General features: G+C 40.7%; 1 protein-coding gene across 6 annotated transcripts in view; it reads right to left on the bottom strand.

Moving 5' to 3' along the window:
- Positions 1 to 24,398, bottom strand: part of GMPR (guanosine monophosphate reductase) — an 81,418-nt gene that overhangs the window by 20,027 nt on the left and 36,993 nt on the right. For all 6 annotated transcript variants that reach the window (XM_056521233.1, XM_056521232.1, XM_056521229.1 and 3 more), the window contains exons 3-6: positions 23,840 to 23,923; positions 22,255 to 22,428; positions 15,486 to 15,567; positions 12,501 to 12,607 (exon numbers count right to left, since the gene is read on the bottom strand). In XM_056521233.1, the coding sequence (XP_056377208.1) occupies positions 12,501 to 12,607; positions 15,486 to 15,567; positions 22,255 to 22,428; positions 23,840 to 23,923 (447 nt within the window). The remainder of the gene's footprint in view (positions 1 to 12,500; positions 12,608 to 15,485; positions 15,568 to 22,254; positions 22,429 to 23,839; positions 23,924 to 24,398) is intronic.

The raw sequence follows: 24,398 nt of genomic DNA, 5'->3' as shown, positions 1-24,398 counted from the left end.
CCAGTATCGCCACCTAGTGAACAGAATAACAAAATGTAAGACTTTTGAGATTTCTTTCTTGAGTTTGTCTTTTCAATTGCTTTGCCAACTCTTACAGTAAAATGTTGTAATGTTACAATCTAATAAACCGCAAAGGTCCTTAGAGCATCTGTCTGGGAAGATCTGATTTCAGCTTCTAGATTAACACATTCAATGTTAGAGAAAGAAAGCCAGTAAATGTAACCATCATATACTTGAAATGTGTCTAAATGTGAGAATGACAATAAAAATGAAATATTATATATTTCATAATATTTTGGACAACTATGTCTATTAACTCCAACTGTAATACATTTTTACTGAATATTTGATACAATCTTAGCCTCAGTATCTGAGGGAAGGGATTTAGGGGTCATTATTTCAGAAGACTTAAAGGTAGGCAGACAATGTCATAGAGCAGCAGGAAATGCTAGCAGAATGCTTGGATGTATAGGGAGAGGTATAAGCAGTAGAAAGAGAGAAGTGCTCATGCTGCTGTACAGAACACTGGTGAGACCTCACTTGGAGAATTGCAGTACTGGAGGCCGTATCTCCAAAATGATATAGATACTCTAGAGTTCAGACAAGAGCTACTAAACTAGTACATGGACAAGAAGAGACAGAGGGGATGTGATAAAAAAAACTTTAAATACATAAAGGGAATCAACACGGTAAATGAAGAGAGCATATTTAACCCCTTAAGGACCACAGGTTTTTCCACTTTCGTTTTTTCCTCCTCACCTTTTAAAAATCATAACCCTTTCAATTTTGCACCTAAAAATCCATATGATGGCTTATTGTTTTGCGCCATCAAGTCTACTTTGCAGTGACATCAGTCATTTTACCCAAAAATCTACGGCGAAACGGAAAAAAAATCATTGTGCGACGAAATTGAAGAAAAAAACGCCATTTTGTAACTTTTGGGGGCTTCCGTTTCTACGCAGTACATTTTTTGGTAAAAATGACACCTTATGTTTATTCTGTAGGTCCATACAATTAAAACGATACCCTACTTATATATAACTACATGCATACCCTACTTATATATTAACTACATGCAGAAAAATGTATACGTTTAAAATTGTCATCTTCTAACCCCTATAACTTTTTTATATTTCCACATATGGGGCGGTATGAGGGCTCATTTTTTGCAACGTGATCAGAAGTTTTTAGCGTTACCCTTTTTGTATTGATCTGACTTTTTGATCGCTTTTTATTCATTTTTTCATGATATAAAAAGCGACCAAAAATACGTTATTTTGGACTTTGGAATTTTTTTTCGCGTACGCCATTGACTGTGCGGTTTAATTAATAATATATTTTTATAGTTTGGACATTTACGCACGCGGTGATACCACATATGTTTATATTTATTTTTATTTACATGGTGTTTTTTTATGGGAAAAGGGGGGTGATTTGAACTTTTATTAAGGAAAGAGTTGAACCACATTTATTAACTTTTTTTTTACACTTTCTTTTTGCAGTGTTATAGCTCCCATAGGGACCTATAACACTGCACACACTGATCATATACCCTGTTCACTGCAAAGCCATAGCTTTGCAGTGATCAGGGTTATCGGCGGTCGATTGCTCAAGCCTGAATCTCAGGCTTGGTGCAATCAATCGCCGAGGGGACACACCGGAGGCAGGTAAGAGGACCTCCGCTCGTGTCCCAGCTGATCAGGACTCCGCATTTTCACTGCGGTAGTCCCAATCAGCCCCGCTGAGCAGCCGGGCAGCTTTCACTTTGGTTTAGACGTGGCATTCAACTTTGAACGCCGCGTCTAAAGGGTTAATAGCACGCGGCACCTAAAGGGTTAATAGCCACGCGCTATTACCCCCGGGTCCCGGCATCAGATACATGCCGGTGACCCTTCGTTATATCGCGGGAGCCGGCCAAGGACGTAAATATATGTCCTTGGTCATTAAGGGGTTAAAAGAAGAGAAACTATCACAAGAGGACATAGTTCTATATTAGAGGGGCAAATGTTTAACCCCTTAAGGAGTAAGCGTTTTTCCATTTTTGCACTTTTGTTTTTTTCTTCCTTAAATTTTAAAAATCATAAACCTTTCAATTTTGCACCTAAAAATCCATATGATGGCTTTTTTTTTTTTTTGCATCACAAATTCTACTTTGTAGATTTTTTACCCAAAAAATCTACGGCAAAACAGAAAAAAAAATCATTGTTCGGCAAAATTTAAGAAAAAATGCCATTTTGTAATTTTGGGGGCTTGTGTTTCTACGCAGTAAATTTTTCAGTAAAAATGACACCTTATCTTTATTTTGTAAGTTACTACGATTAAAATGATACCCTACTTATATAGGTTTGATTTTGTCGTATTTCTGGAAAAAATCATAACTACATGCACGAAAATAATTTTTTTAGAATTGTCATCTTCTGACCCCTATAACTTTTTTATTTTTCTGCATTTTGTGCTGTGATCTGAAGTTTTTATCAGTACCATTTTTGTTTTGATCGGACCTTTTTATCGCTTTTTATACAATTTTTATAATGTAAAAAGTGACCAGAAATACGCTATTTTGAAATTTGAATTTTTTTTGTGCATATGCCATTCACCGTTTGGTTTAATTAATGATATATTTTTATAGTTCGGACAATTATGCATGCGGCGATGACACATATGTTTAGTTTTAGTTTTATTTACACTGTTTTTTTTTATGGGAAAAAGGGGGGTGATTCAAATTTTTATTAGGGAAGGGGTTAAATCACATTTATTAACTTTTATTTTAATTTTTTTACTTTTTTTATGCAGTCTTATAGCCACACTGCATACATACAGCATACACGGATTGCAGGCACTGTTCAATGCATTGCAATAGGAATGCATTGATCAGTGTTTTCTGCGCTTGATTTCTCAAGCCTTGATTTCAGGCTGGGAGCAATCAAAGGCCGATTGGACAGCTGGGAAGAAGATAAGGCACCTTTCGCTGTCCTCTTAGCTGTTTGAGACGCCAAGATTTCACCATGGGGGTCCCGAACAGTTCCGCTGAGCTAGCCAGTATGGATTTCTCCTGTTTTAGGTGTCTAAAGGGTTAATACCAGACATCAGCCCAATCGGCAATGTTCGGTATTAGCCGTTGGTCCTGGTTGCTGATAGCAAACGAGACCCAGCAGTTATGAAGTGAGCTCAGCTTCTGAGCGCACTTCACAGATCGGGAGCCGACCACAGATGTAAATATACATCCATAGTCGTTAAGGGGTTAAAAGTGATGGTTGACCTTCTGGAAGTTTCTCCCATCTGCACATTATCAAGTCCAAAGTAAATCCTTAGGTATTTTCTTTGGACTTGATAAAGGGAGGAAACCCGAAAGCTTGTCTCTGTTAGTCCAATAAAAAAGGTATTACAAGATACTGCAAAATTTTTTGATTTGCACATATATATATATATATATATATATATATACATACATATAGCAAAAGCTAATGAATGAAAACACTGCCTAAGAAAGAAAATACACTAACTTGTGTTTTTTCAGGCACTGCTGAAGGGGAAGTGCCAGGTCATGCGGTATAAATATCTCTAGGTCCCAGTTGCTAATTTAGGATACATTTCTACACATAGGCTAGGTCAGTGCCAAGGTACAAAACCACTTGAAAACAACCAGACCAAAGATTTCATCAGCAAGGACAGGAAAAAGAAATTCAATGCCAGCTTAGGTTCTACACTAGCATAATACGGACACATTTCGGCATTTGTACAGTATTATGCAAACAAGTCCCACCCAGACTTACCACAAGTCTGATGCCCAGATCCGACAGCTGACAGCTTGGGTAATAAGAATCGCAGTCAGGCCAGGACGTGTGGCTAAAATGCATTTGTATTATGCTAGTGTGAAACCAGCCTAAGGGTGCGTTCACACGCTATTACTAGCAGCGGGTTTCCCACTGTGGGAAACCCACTGCGAGTTACGCTACCATTCATTTGAATGGGTCAGCAGACAGTCCACAAATCTAAAACTATTGCGGACTCTCTGTGGACCCATTTAAATCATTGGTAGCGTAACTCGCAGCAGGATTCTCGCAGCCTGGAAACCCGCTGCTAGTAATAGCGTGTGAACGCACCCTAAGGTTAGGTTTACATGTATATAATCCGCTGTGGGTCTTACTCAGTAAGGTTTTGCTTGCAGATTACCTGCTATGGAATTCCGCGAGCGGAATTTACACAATGGAAAATTTGCATCTATGAGCCAGATGATGCGTGTGTAGCGTAAAACATATGTAACTCCTCTATTGAATGTACTCCTGCTTGGTATGGACTTAAATAAAATACAAGTTGGATTTCTGGAGTACTGCCTTTTCACTACTTTCTATTACTGAAGTACCGTATTTATCGGCGTATAACGCGCATTTTTTAGGCTAAAATTTTTAGCCTAAAGTCTATCTGCGTGTTATACGCCGATAAGCCATTGCAGTTCAATGATTTAAAGCGGGCGCTTTAAATCAATGAACTGCAGCAGCTTTTGCAGGTCCAGAGACCTGCTGCCGCCGCCCTATCCTCTGCCCCTGGCTATCCTGGGGTCCAGAGACTGCTGGCGCCACTGCCCCATTGCCTCCCCCATCCCTGGTTTTATAAATACGGTACAGGTTGCCGGGGTCGGGTCCACGCTGCTTCTGGCTCCGATGTGGCGTCTCCTGTGTCGTTGCTATGCGCTGCGCAATGACGAGTGATGCCGCGTTTAAGACGTCACTCGTTATTGCGCCTCGCAGTGCATAGTAACGACACAGGAGATGCCACACCGGAGCCAGAAGCAACGCGGACCCGACCCGGCAACAGGTACCGTAATTATAAAGCCGGGGATGAGGGAGGCATTGAGGCAGCGGTGCCGGCAATGGGGCAGCAGCGCCGATAACCAGGGGGAGAGAAGCAGCGGCAGCAGGGCTCTAAACCCCAGGAAAGGCAGGGGAGAGAAGCCGGCAGTGACAGCCTCTCTCCTCCTGCCTTTCCTGGGGCTTTTGCAGGGTCAGAAACAGTGTATCGGGGTATACACATGCACACACACGCACCCTCATTTTATCAAGGATATTTGGGTAAAAAAATTTTACCATTCTATTCACAGACATTCCATTCACAGTAAGGACAACCAGGGTTAGGGTACGTTCACACAAGCGGATTTACAGCGTATTTTACGCTGCGGATTCACTGGTGAAGGCCCGCTCTATGCTGTCTTTACATGTGCCTGCTCGTAGTGGCAATACGCCGCTACGAGCAGACACATGTAAAGACAGCATAGAGCGGGCCTTCACCAGCGAATCGGCAGCGAAATACGCTGCGAAAATCTGCTCGTGTGAACGTACCCGTAGGCTTGAATGACACTTTTTTTGGGGGGGGGAAAGCGAAAATCTGCTCGTGTGAACGTACCCGTAGGCTGGAATGACACTTTTTTTGGGGGCAAAAAACAATACGACCAATTGTTAGCTGTAAATCAATGAAAAAAAACACAAAATTATTTTTCCACTTTGCGTTTTTCAGTTTGTATTTTTTCACTCTTTTTTTTAGTTCCAGGGTGGTTTTGCCAAATCTCAGCATGTTGAGCCTTTGGCGTTTTTTCCCCTGAAATCGTGGCGTTTTTCTCCCATAGAAATGCCACGTGGGTTTTCACTTTGGCATTTTTGCAGGCAGTTTTTATTTATTTTTTGGGCTTTAGTGATCCCAAAAAATGATGGAGATACCTTTTTTAATAACATTTTGTAGGGTACCATTAAAAAAAAAATAATAAAAAAGATACAGTAGTGATGGAAAAAATTGTATTTAACAAAATGTTTCTTTTTTTATAATGAAATTTAGCCGACAATAATAAAAAATGTAGTGTGTGTGTGTATGTTTTTCACTTTTTATTCTTTATATTTTAAATTTTTTAGGTCGTACTACTACTCCTAGCATGGAATACACTGTTCCATGATGGGAGTAGTAGTACCTGTACTAATTGACAGATCGCCCCAGGTCCGTTGCGATCCTTCTGTATAATTTATAGATGTGGCCGGTCAGCTCTTCTATGGTCCCCTGCACTGCCGTATATACAGTGGGGATCAAAAGTTTGGGCACCCCAGGTAAAAAAAAAATTATTAATGTGCATAAAGAGGCCAAGGAAAGATGGGAAAATCTCCAAAAGGCATCAAATTACAGATTAGACATTCTTATAATATGTCAACAAAAGTTTGATTTTATTTCCATCATTTACACTTTCAAAATAACAGAAAACAAAAAAATGGCGTCTCCAAAAGTTTGGGCACCCTGCAGATTTTATACCATGCACTGCCCCCTTTGCAAAGCTGAGACCTGCCAGTGTCATGGATTGTTCTCAATCATCATCTGGGAAGACCAGGTGATGTCAATCTCAAAGGTTTTAAATGCCCATACTGATCTGACCTTGCCCCAACAATCAGCACCATGGGTTCTTGTAAGCAGTTGTCTAGAAATCTGAAAATGAAAATAGTTGACGCTCACAAAGCTGGAGAAGGCTATAAGAAGATAGCAAAACATTTTTAGATGTCAATATCCTCTGTTTGTACTGTAATTAATAAATGGCAGTGATCAGGAACAGTGGAAGTTAAAGCAAGATCTGGAAGACCAAGAAAAATATCAGACAGAACAGCTTGCAGGATTGTGAGAAAAACAATTCAAAACCCACATTTGACTGCACAATCCCTCCAGAAAGATCTGGCAGACACTGGAGTTGTGGTACTCTATTCCACTATAAAGAGATACTTGTACAAATATGGTCTTCATTGAAGAGTCTTCAGAAGAAAACCTCTTCTACGTCCTCACCACAAATATCAGTGTTTGAACTTTGCAAATGAACATATAGACAAGCCTGATGCATTTTGGAAACAAGTTCTGTGGACCGATGAGGTTAAAATTTAACTTTTTGGCCGGAATGAGCAAAGGTACGTTTGGAGAAGAAGGGGAATAGAATTTAATGAAAAGAACCTCTGTCCAACTGTTAAGCATGGGGGTGGATCAATCATGCTTTGGGGTTGTATTGCAGCCAATGGCACAGGGAACATCTCACGAGTAGAAGGAAAAATGGATTCAATAAAATTTCAACAAATTTGGGATGCTAACTTGATGCCATCTGTGAAAAAGCTGAATTTAAAGAGAGGATGGCTTCAACAAATGGATAATGATCCTAAAAACACCTTGAAATCCACGGGGGATTACATCAAGAGGCGTAAACTGAAGGTTTTGCCATGGCCTTCACAATCTCCTGACCTCAACATAATTGAAAATCTATGGATAGACTTTAAAAGAGCAGTGAGTAACAGATAGCCCAGAAATCTCAAAGAACTGGAAGACTTTTGTAAGGAAGAATGGGCAAAGATACCTCAAACAAGAATTGAAAGACTCTTGACTGGCTACAAAAAGTGTTTACAAGCTGTGATACTTGCCAAAGGGGGCAGTACAAGATATTAACTCTGCAGGGTGCCCAAACTTTTGCAGATGCCATTTATTTGTTTTCTGTTATTTTGAAAGTGTAAATGATGGAAATAAAATCTAACTTTTGTTGACATATTATAAGAACGTTGAATCTGTAATTTGATGCCTTTTGGAGATTTTTCCATCTTTCCTTGGCTTCTTTATGCATATTAATACAAATTTTGACCTGTGGTGCCCAAACTTTTGATCTCCACTGTTTACACCTATTCATATTTCCCACAGAGAGCTGTGATTGGCCAGATGGTTCCAGCCAATCACAACTCTCTGTGGGAAATAAGAATAGGTGTAGATATACATCAGTGCAGGGGACCATAGAAAAGCGGCCGCCCGCATCTAAACATTATACAGGAGGATAACAGCGGGTGTCAGGAGTGACATCCGCTGTGATCTTTCCTTAACTGCAAATACTGCTGCTCCCAATATGGAGCACACTCTGCTCAATGCTGGGAGCTGTAGTACCTGCATTAATAGACAGATTGCAACAGGTGTCAGAAGTTACACTCGCTGCGATCTGTCTATTAATGCAGGTACTACAGCTCCTAGCATGGAGCAGAGTGTGCTCCATGTTGGGAGTATAGTACATGCAGTTAAGGACAGATCACAGTGGGTGTCACTCCACACACCCGTTGCGATCGTCCTATCTATTGCAGAGATGCGGAGCGGCTCTCTACAGTGCTCGCATTTCTGCACTATACTCCGGAGCGGGGATTGGCTGGATGGTGGCAGAAAATATGAAGTGATGTGTACGGCCAGAGTACAGAGCAGAGATGAACACCTTATTAAAAAATTTATGAAAATTTTGTTATACATTTTTTTTAGTGGAATCCTATCCTAACAAACGTACTTCTTGGAGTATAACTCATTTACAGGATAATTCATTATATGGGAATATTTGTTAAGACATTGGGGGACATATTCAAAAACTACAGTGATTTCACATACTGTTACAGCAATATCATTCAAATTAATTTTTTTCTCCTCACATTTTCAAAGGTCCCTTGTGCTACATTAAAAATATAAGAGAGTTCATTTTCTAACTACTTTTGTTTTTTACGCACCAAAATATCAGAGTTAAGCGCCAAATTCTAAATCTCTGAACATTCCTGCAGGAACAAGGAAATCTCTTGTGGCCAGACAAACAACAACTGTGAGGAAATGTAACATGTCTGAAGGTGAAGTCGAGATGGCACAAACCCTTAAAGGGGTACTCCGGCGCTAAGACATCTTATCCCCTATCCAAAGGATAGGGGATAAGATGCATGATCGCGGGGGTCCTGCTGCTGGGGACCCCCGTGACATCACGCTCCACCCCCTCAATGCAAGCCTATGGGAGGGGGCGTGACAGCTCCTGAATGCGTTTTTATTAGAATTTGCTTAGTGCTACCAACATAAGAAATGTTGCAACTCTTGCAGCGTATTCTATAGACCACATACGAAGATTTACAATTAATCAATTGTTAGGGCAAACAAGGTGAAAGCCAGCTCACCCCGCCCCAGATAGTAGAGCGCGGATCCAGGTGCTGGACGGCACCAGCCAATATCAGGAAAATGAAGGAGATCGGATCCAGCTCAGTGCAGGTAGAATCAGGTTTAATCCATAGGACAAGGAAGGGCCCTTCCTTGTCCTATGGATTAAACCTGATTCTACCTGCACTGAGCTGGATCCGATCTCCTTCATTTTCTTAATAAATTGTTGGATTGCTATATATTTTGAATCACTGGGAGCAACATGAGAGGTCTTGACAGCATATTCACATACACACATCTAGTTCGATTACATTTAAAAAAACTTTGAGGTTTAGCCATGACAGATTGTTATCAAATTTATGTGAAGATGGAAGCAGACTAGGAGATAATAAATTGGCTAAATTTGGAGCGCGTCTACTCGAAAGATTAACTCCATTCTGTAAATATTTATTTAAAGTTAAATCCTGTTGTAATACAGGTAAAAAAAAATGTATGATATTTTTAATGGAATTAAATTCTACACTGTATGTTGTGACAAACGTGGGTTTAAACATGGAGGACGTAGAAACTAAATTTGTAGCTGAATTTACATGGGACTTGATTTTAAGAAGATCACTCCTGGACTTCAATTCAACCCTATTTTTTGCTCGACTGAAAGTCCAAGATGGATAACTCCTATTACGTAAACGATTGCAAACTGTATTGGCCTCTGTAACAAACTGTTCCTCGGTGGAACAATTTCTTCGGGCACGTGTCAATTCCACCACTGGAACTGCTAACACTGTGTGTTTCAGATGAAACGATTCTGCCCGAAGAATAGTGTTGCCCGCAGTAGGCTTTAGAAAAGTACTAGTATGAATTCGTCCCACCTTAGCTTCAAGTAAAATATCCAAAAAGAGTCTAACAGACTGATGCCAAGAATAGGTAAAAAAAAGATTGTGAGGATTATTGATGACATAAGTCAACAAATTTAACTGCTTTACTTTCAGAGGATGACCATATAATAATGATATCATCCACAAACTTCCCATACCAAACGATATAGGAGGAGAATGGATTGACATCACTAAAGATATATTGCATTTCCCACCAATGAGCAAAAATGTTTGCTAATGATGGGGATAACCCATAGAAGCTCCTGTACTTTGGACATAATTTTTTCTGCTTCCAAGAACAATTATATGTGACAAAATGTAAGATAAAGCATCTAGAGCAAAGTTAGATACATTTTCACTATAGACTGAAAAATTATACATAATTTTCGAAACAGCTCTGAGGGATAGAGAATGTGGCAACGAAGAATACAAAGATTCTATGTCCAAAGTTAGCCAAGAGAAGGACGAATTCCATTCTAGCTTTTCCACTATAGAAAGTAAATGTTGTGAGTCTTTAATATGGCTGGGACATGTGACCACTATAGACTGCAGAAGTGAATCAACCCATTCACAAAGTGGTTCATTCAAAGAGCCGATTCTCACAACTATGGGACGCATAGGAGGCGGGAACTGGCTCTTATGAATTTTAGGCAGCAAGTGAAAAATCGGAACAATAGGATTTTTCACTAACATATAATCAAATTCTTTTTGGGTAATAACCCCTATGGAGAGACCCTCCCTTAAAAGTAACTCCAGTTGACCACTAAATTCAACAGTAGGGTTATGTGCAATTGGAGTATATGTTTTGCTATCATTTAAAATGATTTTATTGAGACTGCAATACAAGTCTGTATCCATGCAGACAACTGCCCCCCCCCCCCTTATCTGCAGCCCATATAGTCCAATTGCCATTTTCCCTAAGAGCATGTCTTTCGGATTTGGTCAAATTGTCCGATTTGGAAGAAACATTGCTCTGGTCTTTCAATTCTATCAATTCCTGCATAACTAAATCTTGAAAAGCATCCATAACACAGCTTCTAGAGTTAATTGGATAGAAGTTAGGATTTCTGATTTTGAAAGACGGCGACCGGGCTAACAAAGGGCCCTGCTGGCGTGTCTCAAAATCCAAGGACATAAGATCATTTAAAGCACATTGCTCCTGAAAAGAAGAAAAATTATTGTATAATGGTACAGTGGTGTTAACATTCTCTAGATGATGTGACAGTTCCGGTTGAGAGTCCATCTCTACGGAGTCAAAATGTCTTTTGAGGGTTAAAGTTCTAATAAACTTGTTAACATCTAATATAGTATTGTACACATTAAAATGGGCTGTGGGAGAGAAACCAAGACCTTTTTGCAATACTGAAATATGAGATACATTAAGAGTAAGAGGTGACAAAATAATAACGTCTGAACATGATTCTACTTATTGTGTTTCTTGTTTTCCTTTTGGGATCTTCTTGGATTTATGTTTGCGCCCCCCCCCCCCCCCCCCCTCTGTTTGCGTTTTTTGACCAGCGTGGTTTCACTGTTGAAGGAGCAGGATGATTTGAAGTATGACAACTATTAGAAACATTAGAGACATCCGATTGACTATCTGTGGTTTCAGAATCGGATGAACTAAAGGTGACATACTGGTTACCACGTTTGGGGTAATATTTTTTTCGAGAAGAAGATTAATTATCTCCTTTCTTTAAAATCGACTTTGAAGGAAAAAATCTATCCCAGGCACTCCATGCATAAACTTTATCTGATTGTAAATCATGTAGAACTCTTTGAAATTTGCTTTTGAAAAAATTATTATTTTTTTCATAATTTGTTCAAGCCTGGTGATGTTTTGTTTAAACTTAATTTACACATCTGTTTAACTTTCTGGCACCAGTTGATTAAAAAAAACAAAAAAAAAAACAATGTTGGTTTCTTTTCCACTAAAAATTTGTCTAAAGTTTAAAGGGGTACTCCGCCCCTAGACATCTTATCCTCTATCCAAAGGATAGGGGATAAGATGTCAGATCACTGGGGTCCCGCTGCTGGGGACCCCTGGCATCTCGGCTGCGGCACCCCGCTATCATTACTGCACAGAGAAGACTTTGTGCGTAATGATAGGCAATACAGGGTCCGGAGAATCGTTACGTCATTGCTCAGCCCCTCGTGACATAACAGCCCGCCCCCTCAATACAAGTCTATGAGAGGGCGTGTGGCGGCCATCATGCTCCGACCCCTGTATCGCCGGTCATTACGCGCGGAGTGAGTCTGCTCTGTGTAGTAATGATAGCGGGGTGCCGCAGCCAAGATCCTGGGGGTCCCCAGCAGCTACAGTAATTAGTACAGTTGGGGGGGGGGGGAAAGACACGCCCATTATACTGAACTTGAGACATAAATAAGAAAAACAAGTGATATTTTCAGAAGAGATTTTTAGGGGATTAGAGTTTTAATACTATGTTACTTTTTGTTAATATGCAAATGAGGCTCAAGTGTCCAGAGGTCGGTGCTCAGCACAGCAAGAGCCAGGCTTAGTCCAGGTTTGTTCTCTTTATGCAAGACGGATGCAATAGCGAGGACTACTGATATAAACAAAAAGTATGCCCGGAATTTTAAAGACTAGTCTTATCTAGCAATGGACTTATGTACACCCCTGTTTTCCTGCTATCAGGTCTCTTTAAAAAACATATCTGTACTTACTGAAATAATGTGTCCTTTTAATCCATGAGCAGAGTCTGCACATTCAATCACAGCACTTAACTGGGGATAGCCAACACCTGTTTTTATCCTGGTTGTACAGACGGAACCTGTAAAAGTAAGAAAAAACTGTCTAAATCATACTTGCCAGGTCCTACTTTAGATACCTGTCCTGATACATATTACACTGTCAGCCATCTGGCTATAATTTACAGGGAGTTATCAAGGTTTTTAAAACTGATGGCCTGTCCTTAGGACAGGCCACAAAAATTAGATCGGTGGCTGTTCAACTCCTGGCATCTCCACTGATCAGCTTTTCGAAGAGGCTGCATTGTTTGTGCAAATGCTTCAGCCTCTTAAGTGTTTACATCAGCTGTAAGTGGGTGTATTTGCAGGTACAAACCGGCTTGCAACTGATGTAAACACTGAATTGGCAACTGTGTTTAAATGGTCACTGTCAGATCCAAAAACTTTTTATATGTAACTGATGAAATTTAAAGACATTTTGTAATATGGTTGTTTAAAAAAATTGAATATTTAATAAAGAAAACAGCCCATGAAAATCCCATCGCTAGGGGTTCCCATACCTACCAAGACACTAACGAGTCTTGCAGCAGCATCAGGCTTGTCCATGAGTCATGGACAAGAGATGACTCATGGATAGGGCTGAATGATCACTCACCACCACCACCACCACCACAAGGAGGGACACACACCCTTCCCCTGAGAGGAATTCTAACACTGTAAGATAATGAAAAGAGGTATGTTAAATAAAAAAAATATATGTGTTAGATGTACATGGTAAGGATTAGGTACTGAGTAACATTTGTTTTTTCTTTTGTGGGATCTGACAGGTACGCTTCAAAGCTAATACAGTAGCCTCTTCAAAAAGCTGATCTAATATTTATGGTCTATACTGTGGAAAGGCTATACATTTTTAGGAGGCTTGAAAGCCTCTTTAAAGCATATGGCCAGCTGTAGTGTTGTATTCTAGCCATTTTAGATGTAATGAGTCAAATCTAGTTGTCTAACTTTATTGAGAAATATTAGAGAAGCTCTTTACAATTCCAAAATCACATTTATGTAGAAGGCAAAGCACCATGGGAAGCTGAATGACTTACTAGGGCTGTGTGTGCTATATAAATAGACTTAATCTTAGTGTCGGCAGTCTATGAGGAAGTACACACAGCACACTTAACTGATGGAAAATGTAGGTAACCAATGTGCAGCGTAAATCTAAAGACAGGCATGTTATAGCATTCACTGAGTGCACTATTATTGATGTTAAGGGTTAAATATTTGCATATTCTGTATCAGATGGGTGATTTATTGGTCACTTGACACACGGAAAAGACTAAGGAAGGAGTGCCTAGTCCAATCCCGTATTCCCAGAGGGTCGGACCTACATTTTTTGTTAACCTGGCCCAGGTTAGAGAAGGGTTAACATCTCCTAGCTCTGTTCTTGCTAGGTGGACTAATCAATAACAGAAAAGTGTTAAAACATTATACCTGATAAAGATCACATACACAGTTATCTTGACACTGTGTGGTATTTGGAGGTTTCATCCAAAAGGTAATAATAATAATGTACATAGCAGACACAGAGTCCACAGCACTGTACCCTCAAATTGGTCTCTTTCCCCATTGGTCCCAAACTGGTCTCTGTCCCCATTAGGGTTTATGTCAGGATCCGGACTGGTATGCTGCGAGGACACTGGTGGTGGATCCTCTGTGTCAGTGGGGTGATGGCGTGGGCCGTACCTGGGGAACGGAATCTAAGGGGTTACTGGTTTTCACCAGAGCCCGCCGCAAAGCGGGATGGACTTGCAGCGGCAGGTAACCCCCAGGTTGTTCCACCCAATAGCGACTCAACCCCAGCTGACAGCTGAGACAGGCGCGGTACACAGGGACAAGGCAAGAGCAAGGTCGGATGTAGCAGAAGGTCAGGGCAGGCAGCAAGAGTCGTAGTTAGGGGCAACAGCAGAAGGTCTGGGTACACAGGCTTGGGAACACACTAACTGCTTTCACAGGGCACAAGGCAACAAGATCCGGCAAGGACTGGAAGGGGAAGTGAGTTTATATACACATAGCGCAGGTGTAGGTGCAGGTGTAGGTACTTACTGGACCAGGCACCAATTAATTTCAGAGAGCCGGCGCGTGCGCGCCCTAGAGAGCGGGGCCACGCGCGCTGGGACAGGGCAGCAAGAGGATGGGGCAGGTGAGGAGATTGGGATGCGACCCGCTACGCGGATCGCATCCCCACCGGATATACCAGTGCAGTGCTCCCGGTCAGCGGGTCTGACCGGGATGCTGCACTGAGAAGAACGCCGCGAGTGCTCCGGGGATGAGCAGGGACCCGGAGCGCTCGGCGTAACAGTTTACAATCTAAGTTCACCTATTACTATGTTTTAGAGGAGACCGGAGTACCCGAAGGAAACCTGTGCAAACTTATTCAAGATGTTGTCCTTGGTGGGATTTATGACATTGTGTATACGTCCATCTGGGTATAAGAAAGGACCATTGGTAATTAAAAGGGAACCTGTCATCGTGCTTTAGCTGTCATTTATGAGGGTAGCAGATGGTAGTGACAGACAAGATGAATAAAATACTATGTTGGATATGTGTGACTATAGTACAGTTTTTGTGATGCAGGCACTGTGAACTACATGTCTACCATAGCTGATTCATAACTAATAGTGTGCATAGAAATAGAGCAGTCAATTAGCAGAGAAGGAAAGGGGGATTTCCCCATGCATACACCAGAAAACTGCCAAAATAAAGTCCCAAATGTTTGCGCAATGCTAAAAAAAAACACAGGAAGAGTGGCACATGTTTGAGTAAAATGAAGCATGCGCAAAAATGTGTGACTTTTTATGGCAGAAAACTGGCATGCAAGCCTTGATAAATTCCCTGGAGATCATAAACAGGCTTTTTAAAGTTTCCTGTAAATGATTAATTAAATAAAAATGAATTTGCAGTTGAACTTGCCTGGTCCAATTCCAACTTTTATTATGTCAGCTCCCGAAAGAATGAGCTCCTCCACCATTTCACCTGTAACCACATTTCCAGCCTTTAAAAAAAGGACACATTTAATATTAATCGGAATCCATTTTATAATGCTCATTGTCTTATTATTACACTATACAAAACTGCATGCCTGCAGCGCTACTTGCTCAACTAGGATAAGAATATAAAAGTATGTGTAATGAATATCATGCCAAATAGCCAGAAGTATATACCGTAATTTTCATCATATAAGACGCTCCAGAATATAAGATGCACCGGATTTTAAAGCAAAAAAATCTAGAAAGTAAAGATTCTGAACCAAATACAATGTAAAGGATAGGACAGTGATCTTCAACCTGTGGACCTTAAGATGTTGCAAAACTACAACTCCCAGCATGCCCGGACAGCCGTTGGCTGTCCGGGCATGCTGGGAGTTGTAGTTTTTCAACATCTGGAGGTCCGCAGGTTGAAGACCACTGGTATAGGAGGTAATACTCACGTGTCCCCGTGAGTTTCAAGTTTCCTAACATTCAGCTAATCTGCTATAAAACAACTACTTCAAGGGACAGGAACCAAATATGAATTCTTTTTGCAAAGCTGCATCACATTTACCATTGTATATGCTGCTCTGCAACACATTGGATGCCTGTCTTTGTGTAAATGGTGCATGGCCTCCATGCACACCAAATTTATTACAATTGACACCTTTTAGAAGGCGTAAATGGTAGTTGAAATCCATGCCAACTGTGATGTACAGGGTGGGCCATTTATATGGATACACCTTAATAAAATGGGAATGGTTGGTGATATTAACTTCCTGTTTGTGGCACATTAGTATATGTGAGGGGGGAAACTTTTCAAGATGGGTGGTGACGGCCATGGCGGCCATTTTGAATTTGGCCATTTTGAGGCCAACTTTTGTTTTTTCAATAGGAAGAGGGTCATGTGACAAATCAAACTTATTGGGAATTTCCCAAGAAAAACAATGATGTGCTTGGTTTTAACGTAACTTTATTCTTTCATGAGTTATTTACAAGTTTCTGACCACTTATAATATGTGTTCAATGTGCTGCCCATTGTGTTGGATTGTCAATGCAACCCTCTTCTCCCACTCTTCACACACTGATAGCAACACCGCAGGAGAAATGCTAGCACAGGCTTCCAGTATCCGTAGTTTCAGGTGCTGCACATCTCGTTTCTTCACAGCATAGACAATTGCCTTCAGATGACCCCAAAGTTAAAAGTCTAATGGGGTCAGATTGGGAGACCTTGGGGGCCTTTCAACAGGCCCACGACGACCAATCCACAAATGGTGGTCTTAGTTGCACATAGATAAGGTGGCCAGTGTGCATGCACTAGGTTTCCTTTTTTTCACCTTTCGCTCTACCACCTTTCGTTTGAGGATGTCCCACAGATGCTCAATAGAGTTTAGGTCTGGAGACATGTTTGACCAGTCCATCACCTTTACCTTCAGCTTCTTTAGCAAGGCAGTGGTCATCTTGGAGGTGTGTTTGGGGTTGTTATCATGTTGGAATATTCCGAGCATGTAGCTAGAATTTTTGACTAGACATGAATATTCCCCAAGTCAGATTCATACAGTAAATTTCCAAAATTTATGTTATAAATGAATCTTCATGGAAGACAATGACTCACAGCTTATGTGTCATAGGATGCAAACAAACCTTAAAGGCACTCTTTGAGATGGGCATGTTGTATCATAAATGGCATCTAAAAAGTTTTTGGAAAACTAAATATTTTTAGTTCAAACTGACTCTACAGTTAACAGCTAATAATTTGTTCCCTTGTGTTATTGAATATGCATCTCAATAGAACTACTGGAATATTGTAAACCTATTTACACAATATGTACAGTATATAGGGTTAAAATGTTACTCCAGCATTTGATATCTTATTCCCTATCCACAGAAGAGGGCATAAGCGTCTGATCGTTGGGAGTTCAAATGCTGGATCCACAACGATCTTCAAAACGGCACCTCCCCGTGCACCGAGCAGGGTTGCCGCACCTTCTTCACGCATTCTCTATGAGAGCGCCAGGGATACAAGAGCGCTGTGCTCGTGTATCTCCAGCACTCTCCTAAACAATGCATAAAGGGGGCATAACAACCCCGCTCCAGGCACAGGGAGATTGGGATGCCGTTCTTATAATCGCAGGGGTCCCAGCATTTGGACCCCCCACAATCAGACATTTTTCCCCTCTACTGTAAATAGAGGATAAGTTATCAAATGCTGGAGTATAGAAATGTCTAGAAGTGTAGAAGTCCTTGATGTTTGTGTCACGTAGCAGAGTGGTGGACCAACCCAAATGTTCCTCTGTGAACCCCATGAATCTCTTTTTGTCTAATAAAGCTGTTTATTCATGCAAAGCCCAGAAAAGAGACTTTTTTACACTAGGATTCTGTGAAATAAATAGTAAATTTTACTAAACTTAACAGTGAAATCCAGTTTCAGATAATACAGCTTAAGAGCCAGTAGAAAATAAATCTAAACACCATCCCTTTAATTAAATAGGTTTTCCCATCTCCCATCTTTACTTCTGTGCTGCTGCTGGCCCACTCACACTTCCTGGCTTGCCGGTGGGCCGGCTATTCCTGTTTGATCCTTTAGGCCAGCAGTACTATGGTGATGTCACTACTGCTGGCCCATACATGCTTGCTCCTGATACAGCCATTAAAACATTTGCAGCCCGCTGGTTATTACACATAGATAAGGTGGCCAGTGTGCATGCACTAGGTTGCCTTTTTTTCACCTTTCGCTCCACCACCTTTCATTTGAGGATGTCCCACAGATGCTCAATAGAGTTTAGGTCTGGAGACATGTTTGACCAGTCCATCACCTTTACCCTCAGCTTCTTTAGCAAGGCAGTGGTCATCTTGGAGGTGTGTTTGGGGTTGTTATCATGTTGGATTACTGCTCTGTGGCCCAGTCTCTGAAGGGAGGGCATCATGCTCTGCTTCATAATGTCACAGTACGTGTTGGCATTCATGGTTTCCTCAATGAATTGTAGCTCCTCAGTACCAGAAGCACTCATGCATCCCCAGACCATGATATTCTCACCACCATGCTTGGCTGTAGGCAATAAACACTTGTCTTTGTACTCTTCACCTGGTTGCCACCATACACACTTGACACCATGTGAACCAAATAAGTTCATCTTGGTCTTATCGCACCACATGGCATGGTTCCAGAACTCCATGGGCGAGATTTATCAAAACCTGCATAGAGGGAAAGTTGCTGAGTTGCCCATAGCAAACAATCAAATCGCTTCTATTATTTTTCAGAGGCCTTTTCAAAAATGAAAGAAGTAATTTGATTGGTTGCTATGAGCAACTCAGCAACTTTTCCTCTGGACAGGTTTCGATAAATCTCCCCCACGTGTCCTTAGTCTGCTTGTCTTCAGCAAACTGTGGGCTTTCTTGTGCTTCATCTTTAGAAGATGCTTCCTTCTGGGATGACAGCCATGCAGACCATTTTGATGCAGTGTGCGGTGTATTGTCCGAGCACTGAGAGGCTGATCGCACACCCTGGATAAGACGCTGAGTCGGTGCATTTAATATATTTGGTTGCCCATGGCAAGGTCTCAAGTAAATCTTTTGTATCTGAGCCACCCAACGACTCTATAGTGGGTAGCAGCTGGAATAGCTGTACTGGGACACCACAAAAACACCAGAATACCTCTCACTGCACTGATTTCCCTTTCTACTGGATCCCAGTTGAGCACAACAATCCATTATACAGCCTTCCAGTTGTAACCGATTTTAGTAATAAATATCCATCCTGACAGATATTACTGAGATCATTAGAGTCCATTAGTGATTGAAGAATAAAATTCTACTGAGACAGTGAGGTAATGACTCTTCCGGTACTGTCTGTACACACACACATATTCCCACTAGACACTGGAAACAGAGACATATTCAACATGGAATAACAAACACATCTTTACCACACCCAGGTTTGACAGAGCTGTGTATACAGAACTATTTTAGCAATAGCTTAATAAAAGCAAAACTAGAAACCTCTTAGAATGAAGAAAAACATGATGTGGATAAAGATTACACCAGTTAATATTCAGGGAACGGAGGTAAATTAGTTACATTTTCTGCATGATTCAATGAATAACTATAGATTTTCTTCCCTGCTGAAAACGTTTATTATGCCACATATTTTTCTTCACAATGGAAATCAATGACAAACGTGTGTAGCGGCGTATTCAATTTGGGGAAATTCTCAAAAACTGCTGTAATATCTGTTCTAGCGATATTATTCACACCTTTTTTTTTTCTCCTCACATTTTGAAAGGTCTCTTGTGCTGCTTTGAAAATATGAAAATATGTGAAAAAAAATTTTCGCAACACTTTTTAATTTTTTTTTAATTTTTTTTTAGTTGCAGCCGTATTGGATGTTTTTGTGCCAAAATTACCGAGTTTGGTGCCAAAATTCTGGTAGAAACATCTCACAAAATATTCCATGGTTACTAGTGCCCAGACAGGTGATAACTTTATAAAGAAACCATTTCTGAGATTAAATGTGAGTGCAAATGCAGTGTCCAAAAATAAAATAAAAAATACAAATATATTTTTTTATAACATTTTTCAATAATAATTATTTCTTTTTTTTTATAATTATTTAACACCTTTTCCCCCCTAAAAAAAACCAAAGAAAAAAAGAACAATAAAACTACAACCATTTCTGTGATTTCTACACTAGCAAAAAGCTAGTGTGAAGTTTTTGATGTAAACTGGACTCTCACCCCTTTGAAAATATCATGTAACGCAGACAATATACATGGACATGCCCACTTTTACAAAACTGAAGTGAACAATGTAAACTGCGGCACAAAGTTCTTTGAAAAATGTGCTTAATACTTTTCACGCCAAAATTTGGGCGCAAAATTCTTGCCCATTGTGTGGGCAGTGTACATAAGAGATGCAGGATGTGCACCTACTGCATACATTGGCCAAAAACAAGTAAACTAAATGTCTTTTTGCTATACCCATACCCTTCTGGCATCTATTGGGGGAATTGTTCAGCAGATACAAATGTCAGTTGTGACAGGATAACTGTTTAGGCATACAGATACATATGTCTAGGGTATACATTTAATGGCCGTGCTTCATAATGTAAACCAAACAGATGCCATAAAGCTCATGTCAACAGATACTCAGTGACACATTAGTTAATAGGATTAATACTATGTATACAGATTTTAAAGTCTCTGCCAACTTATCTTTTTTTACATTTGTAATGTACATTTGTAGCTGCTTTAAATGCCTTCCTACTGTCCTCTAGATGGAGCTATGGAGTTTACTGAAGACAGTTTTTTTTTTTATTGCTTTATATTCTAACTCTCTAAACCTGTCTTTAGTAACTGCCTCAAGGTAAATTCTATCAAATAAAAGATAGGGAATTATGAGCTCTGTTTCCAAAAATGGAGCTACACCCTAGTACGTGTAAGAACACCGAGTTCAAATTTAAAATTGTGTGATAGCCTGGGGGAGTTGGGTGTGGGAATTCAGCAGTGGGGTGAATAAAGGGTGTCTGGCTAACCCTTTCTATTTGTGATGCCAGGGTGAGGCTACTCTGTAATGCTTATCATACCGCTACCCTTCCCAAGAGCGATAGGGAGGTATAGAATAATTGAATCTCCAAAAACGGAGAGTTTGCTGAAAACAGTTGGAACTTTTACTGAAGATTTTATGCAAGCTTCACAACAGGAACAGTCTCTACAAATGCAAATTCTCTTGGAGATTGACAAAGGTTGGGACCTTAAGCAATTTTGAATCCTTAGACTGATCGGCGACATTCCACTGGATTTAGGGGATTTAGTTGCGGTCCAGTAGTCACGTTAGCTTTAGCGGGGATTAGTTTAGAACTCACGGTTTAGTTTAGGCTCAGGTCGGTAGGTTTTCAGGCCTAGCTTGTCTTTGAAAGTTGCGCAAATCTGTCCTGCTACTCCGGCATCCATGAGAGCAGCAACCCAAGAGAGCGATAATTGGCTACAGCTCCCTTATATGGGCAGGCGCTGGACTAGAGCTAATTGGTCCAATACTGCTGTCAATCACTTTTACATAGGATTATGGGTAGCATGTGACCCAAGGACCGCCAAAGGTCCTCTAACATACCATAGAGGAAGTAACATGGTCACATGACCGAAGGTCCTGCGACGCCAACAAGGTAAATATGTTATACATTATATTAAATACACACATTATTATTAAATATGTAAACATCCCAGAATTAGAATAGAGGAGAGGTGACTAGGGGGGACAGCCCCTAGTCACCTCTCCTCTATTCTAATTCTGGGATGTTTACATATTTAATAATACTGTGTGTATTTAATACAATGTATAATATACTTACCTTGTTGGCGTCGCAGGACCTTCGGTCATGTGACCATGTTACTTCCTCTATGGTATGTTAGAGGACCTTTGGCGGTCCTTGGGTCACATGCTACCCATAATCCTATGTAAAGGTGATTGACAGCAGTATTGGACCAATTAGCTCTAGTCCAGCGCCTGCCCATATAAGGGAGCTGTAGCCAATTATCGCTCTCTTGGGTTGCTGCTCACCTGGGGGACCCTACCTGAGTGTAGTTACTCTGACTTCTGGGACCACCATACAAGGTACGGTATGCAATACGGTACCGGGACACCACACTTGAATTGGGGCAACACTTGTGTATAAACTCAGGATTTAGAAATGGTTTATAAGGGGATACAAGATAACTTACCATAATAGTGTGATGTGGAAATTTGGCATGTACTTTCTTCACAAACTCAACAAAGTGTTCAGAATATCCATTAGCTACATCCAAGCAAATGTATTTAATAAGAGGAATGCCTTCCAGGATGCTGCTCAGCTTGTCAAGATCAGCTTGACTACTTCCAGAACTTGCTGCTACGTGCTGAGATACAACACAATGAAATCATGAATGTCTGGAGATAGGTCTCATCACAGCAAAAAAATGGCTAGAAGTAACCAACAAAACACTTTTTCCTTCATAAGGCAATAAGTCAATGAAAGTATTTTTAATAGGTTACAAGGAATGGCTGTCAACTAAACTGTCTTGTTATCTCATGAAATAGAAAAAATAAAGCCCTGCAGTAAAGCACAACACTTTTCTAATAGTACCCATGCAAAAACAGCTGCCGTCCAGTGTCATTTTCAACCTTTTTTGCCTCTTTTCTTGCCCTTTGCAGCTCTGGCCTCTTCACTTTCCATGGGTATGAATTACTTTGATCAACAGAGCTCAGTTCTCCTGTCTACTGTCACTAAATTGCATAAAAAATAGTCCCTTGAAAGGGGTAGTCTGGCGAAAAACAACTTATCCCCCATCCATAGCATAGGAGATAAGTGTTTGATCGCATTTGGTACAACTGCTGGGACCCCCGCGATCTCCAGCCCGATGCTCTAGCTGTCTAAGAGAAGTGCGTGCCACAGAAGGCAAGTGCTCCATTCATTCTCTTTGAAGTGCAAAAGTGCCCTGAGTGCTGTTCTCGAACATCTCCGGCAATCCCATAGAAATGAATGGAGTGCGTTCCCCCTGTTAATAGGGGATAAGTAGATTTTTCACGGACTACCCATCTCATTTTCCTGACTTTTGTTTTCCACCATCCCCACCAATTTATCCCACATTTTTTTGCTTCATATACATAATGTATGCACTTATATAAGTCAGTATATGTAATTAGAGAGAACAATAAAAGTACACTGCAATCCTCTCAATTGCTATCTCTCTCTATGATATATTTATATAAATGTCTTTGTAGTACTAGTTTTCTCTCTTTACAAATGCAGGATTAAAGGGTAACTCTCTTCTCACTAGGCGGCAGGATCCATGCGCAAAATCCTGGCAACTCCGTACTCCACTGATAAAGTAAGCGGTTTATGGAATTGCTGAAAGTCCCATAAACTTGCTTAGCAACCAGCAACCAGTTAATGTCACAGAAACAAGTCAAAAGTTTTGAGCAGTCAGGGTCTGAATGCTGAGACGCCCACCGATCATTAGAATGAGCAGGAAAAATTGTGCATCTGTGTGCTTCATTGCTGGCCTGCTGCGGTCTCTGTCCAGTTGCACTAGGTGGGTTCCATAGACTTATAATAAAGCCGATGTAATACAACTGGACAGAGACTGCAGTGAGCTGAGAAGTAAAGCCCACAGCCGCGCTCTTCTCCCTGCTTATAAAATCATATGTTGTGTACAAAATAAATACATCCAACATTTAAGGTGTTAATACATTTTATGTAAATGAAGTTTGTTAAAGCAGACACTCAGCATTTCCCATCTTCCAAACAAAGACTTAAAGTGTTCATACCTCAAGACATTCAGGCGACGTAGATGCAAAATTCTTCCAGTCTTCTAATGAATAATGCTTGTGAATTGCAGTAAATAATGTTTGCTTAAAGAAAGAAAAGAATTAACCTCTATTTAGCAGAGCACATTCACAATTTGCTAATAAATGTTGATGTGCAATGAGCATGGAAGCAGAGGCATTAGTAAGCTAGAGGCAGACCCCTATGTAATGTGACTGAGAGGGAGTGTGTGCAGTTAGTAGAGGAAGAAGGTATCGTATCCATGGGTGGCCATGCCAGTGAGAGACTGGTATGGGAGACCTGAGTCTGTATATGATTGTAAGGGGCTGAGTTCTAGTAAAAGCACAAGTACATACTGTAGATGTGAAACAGAGATGGATTCTGGAAATGTGTAATGACTTAGCAATCATATACACTTTGGATGCCTGTGTGGTAGCAGGGTGTGATTAGGGCAGATGTTGTTACCCTAGGGGCAGATGGCATCACCCCTTGTATTCATGACGCCAGGGCGTGGTTTAGCTTAAAACCACCCGAAGGTATACCGCTGGATCCTGGGCTTGG

The sequence above is a fragment of the Hyla sarda genome, chromosome 5, assembly GCF_029499605.1.
Source record: "Hyla sarda isolate aHylSar1 chromosome 5, aHylSar1.hap1, whole genome shotgun sequence".
NCBI classification, from domain to species: domain Eukaryota; kingdom Metazoa; phylum Chordata; class Amphibia; order Anura; family Hylidae; genus Hyla; species Hyla sarda.
The sequence above is the reverse complement of the archived record's forward strand: the minus strand, read 5'-3'. Positions and strand labels throughout refer to the sequence as shown.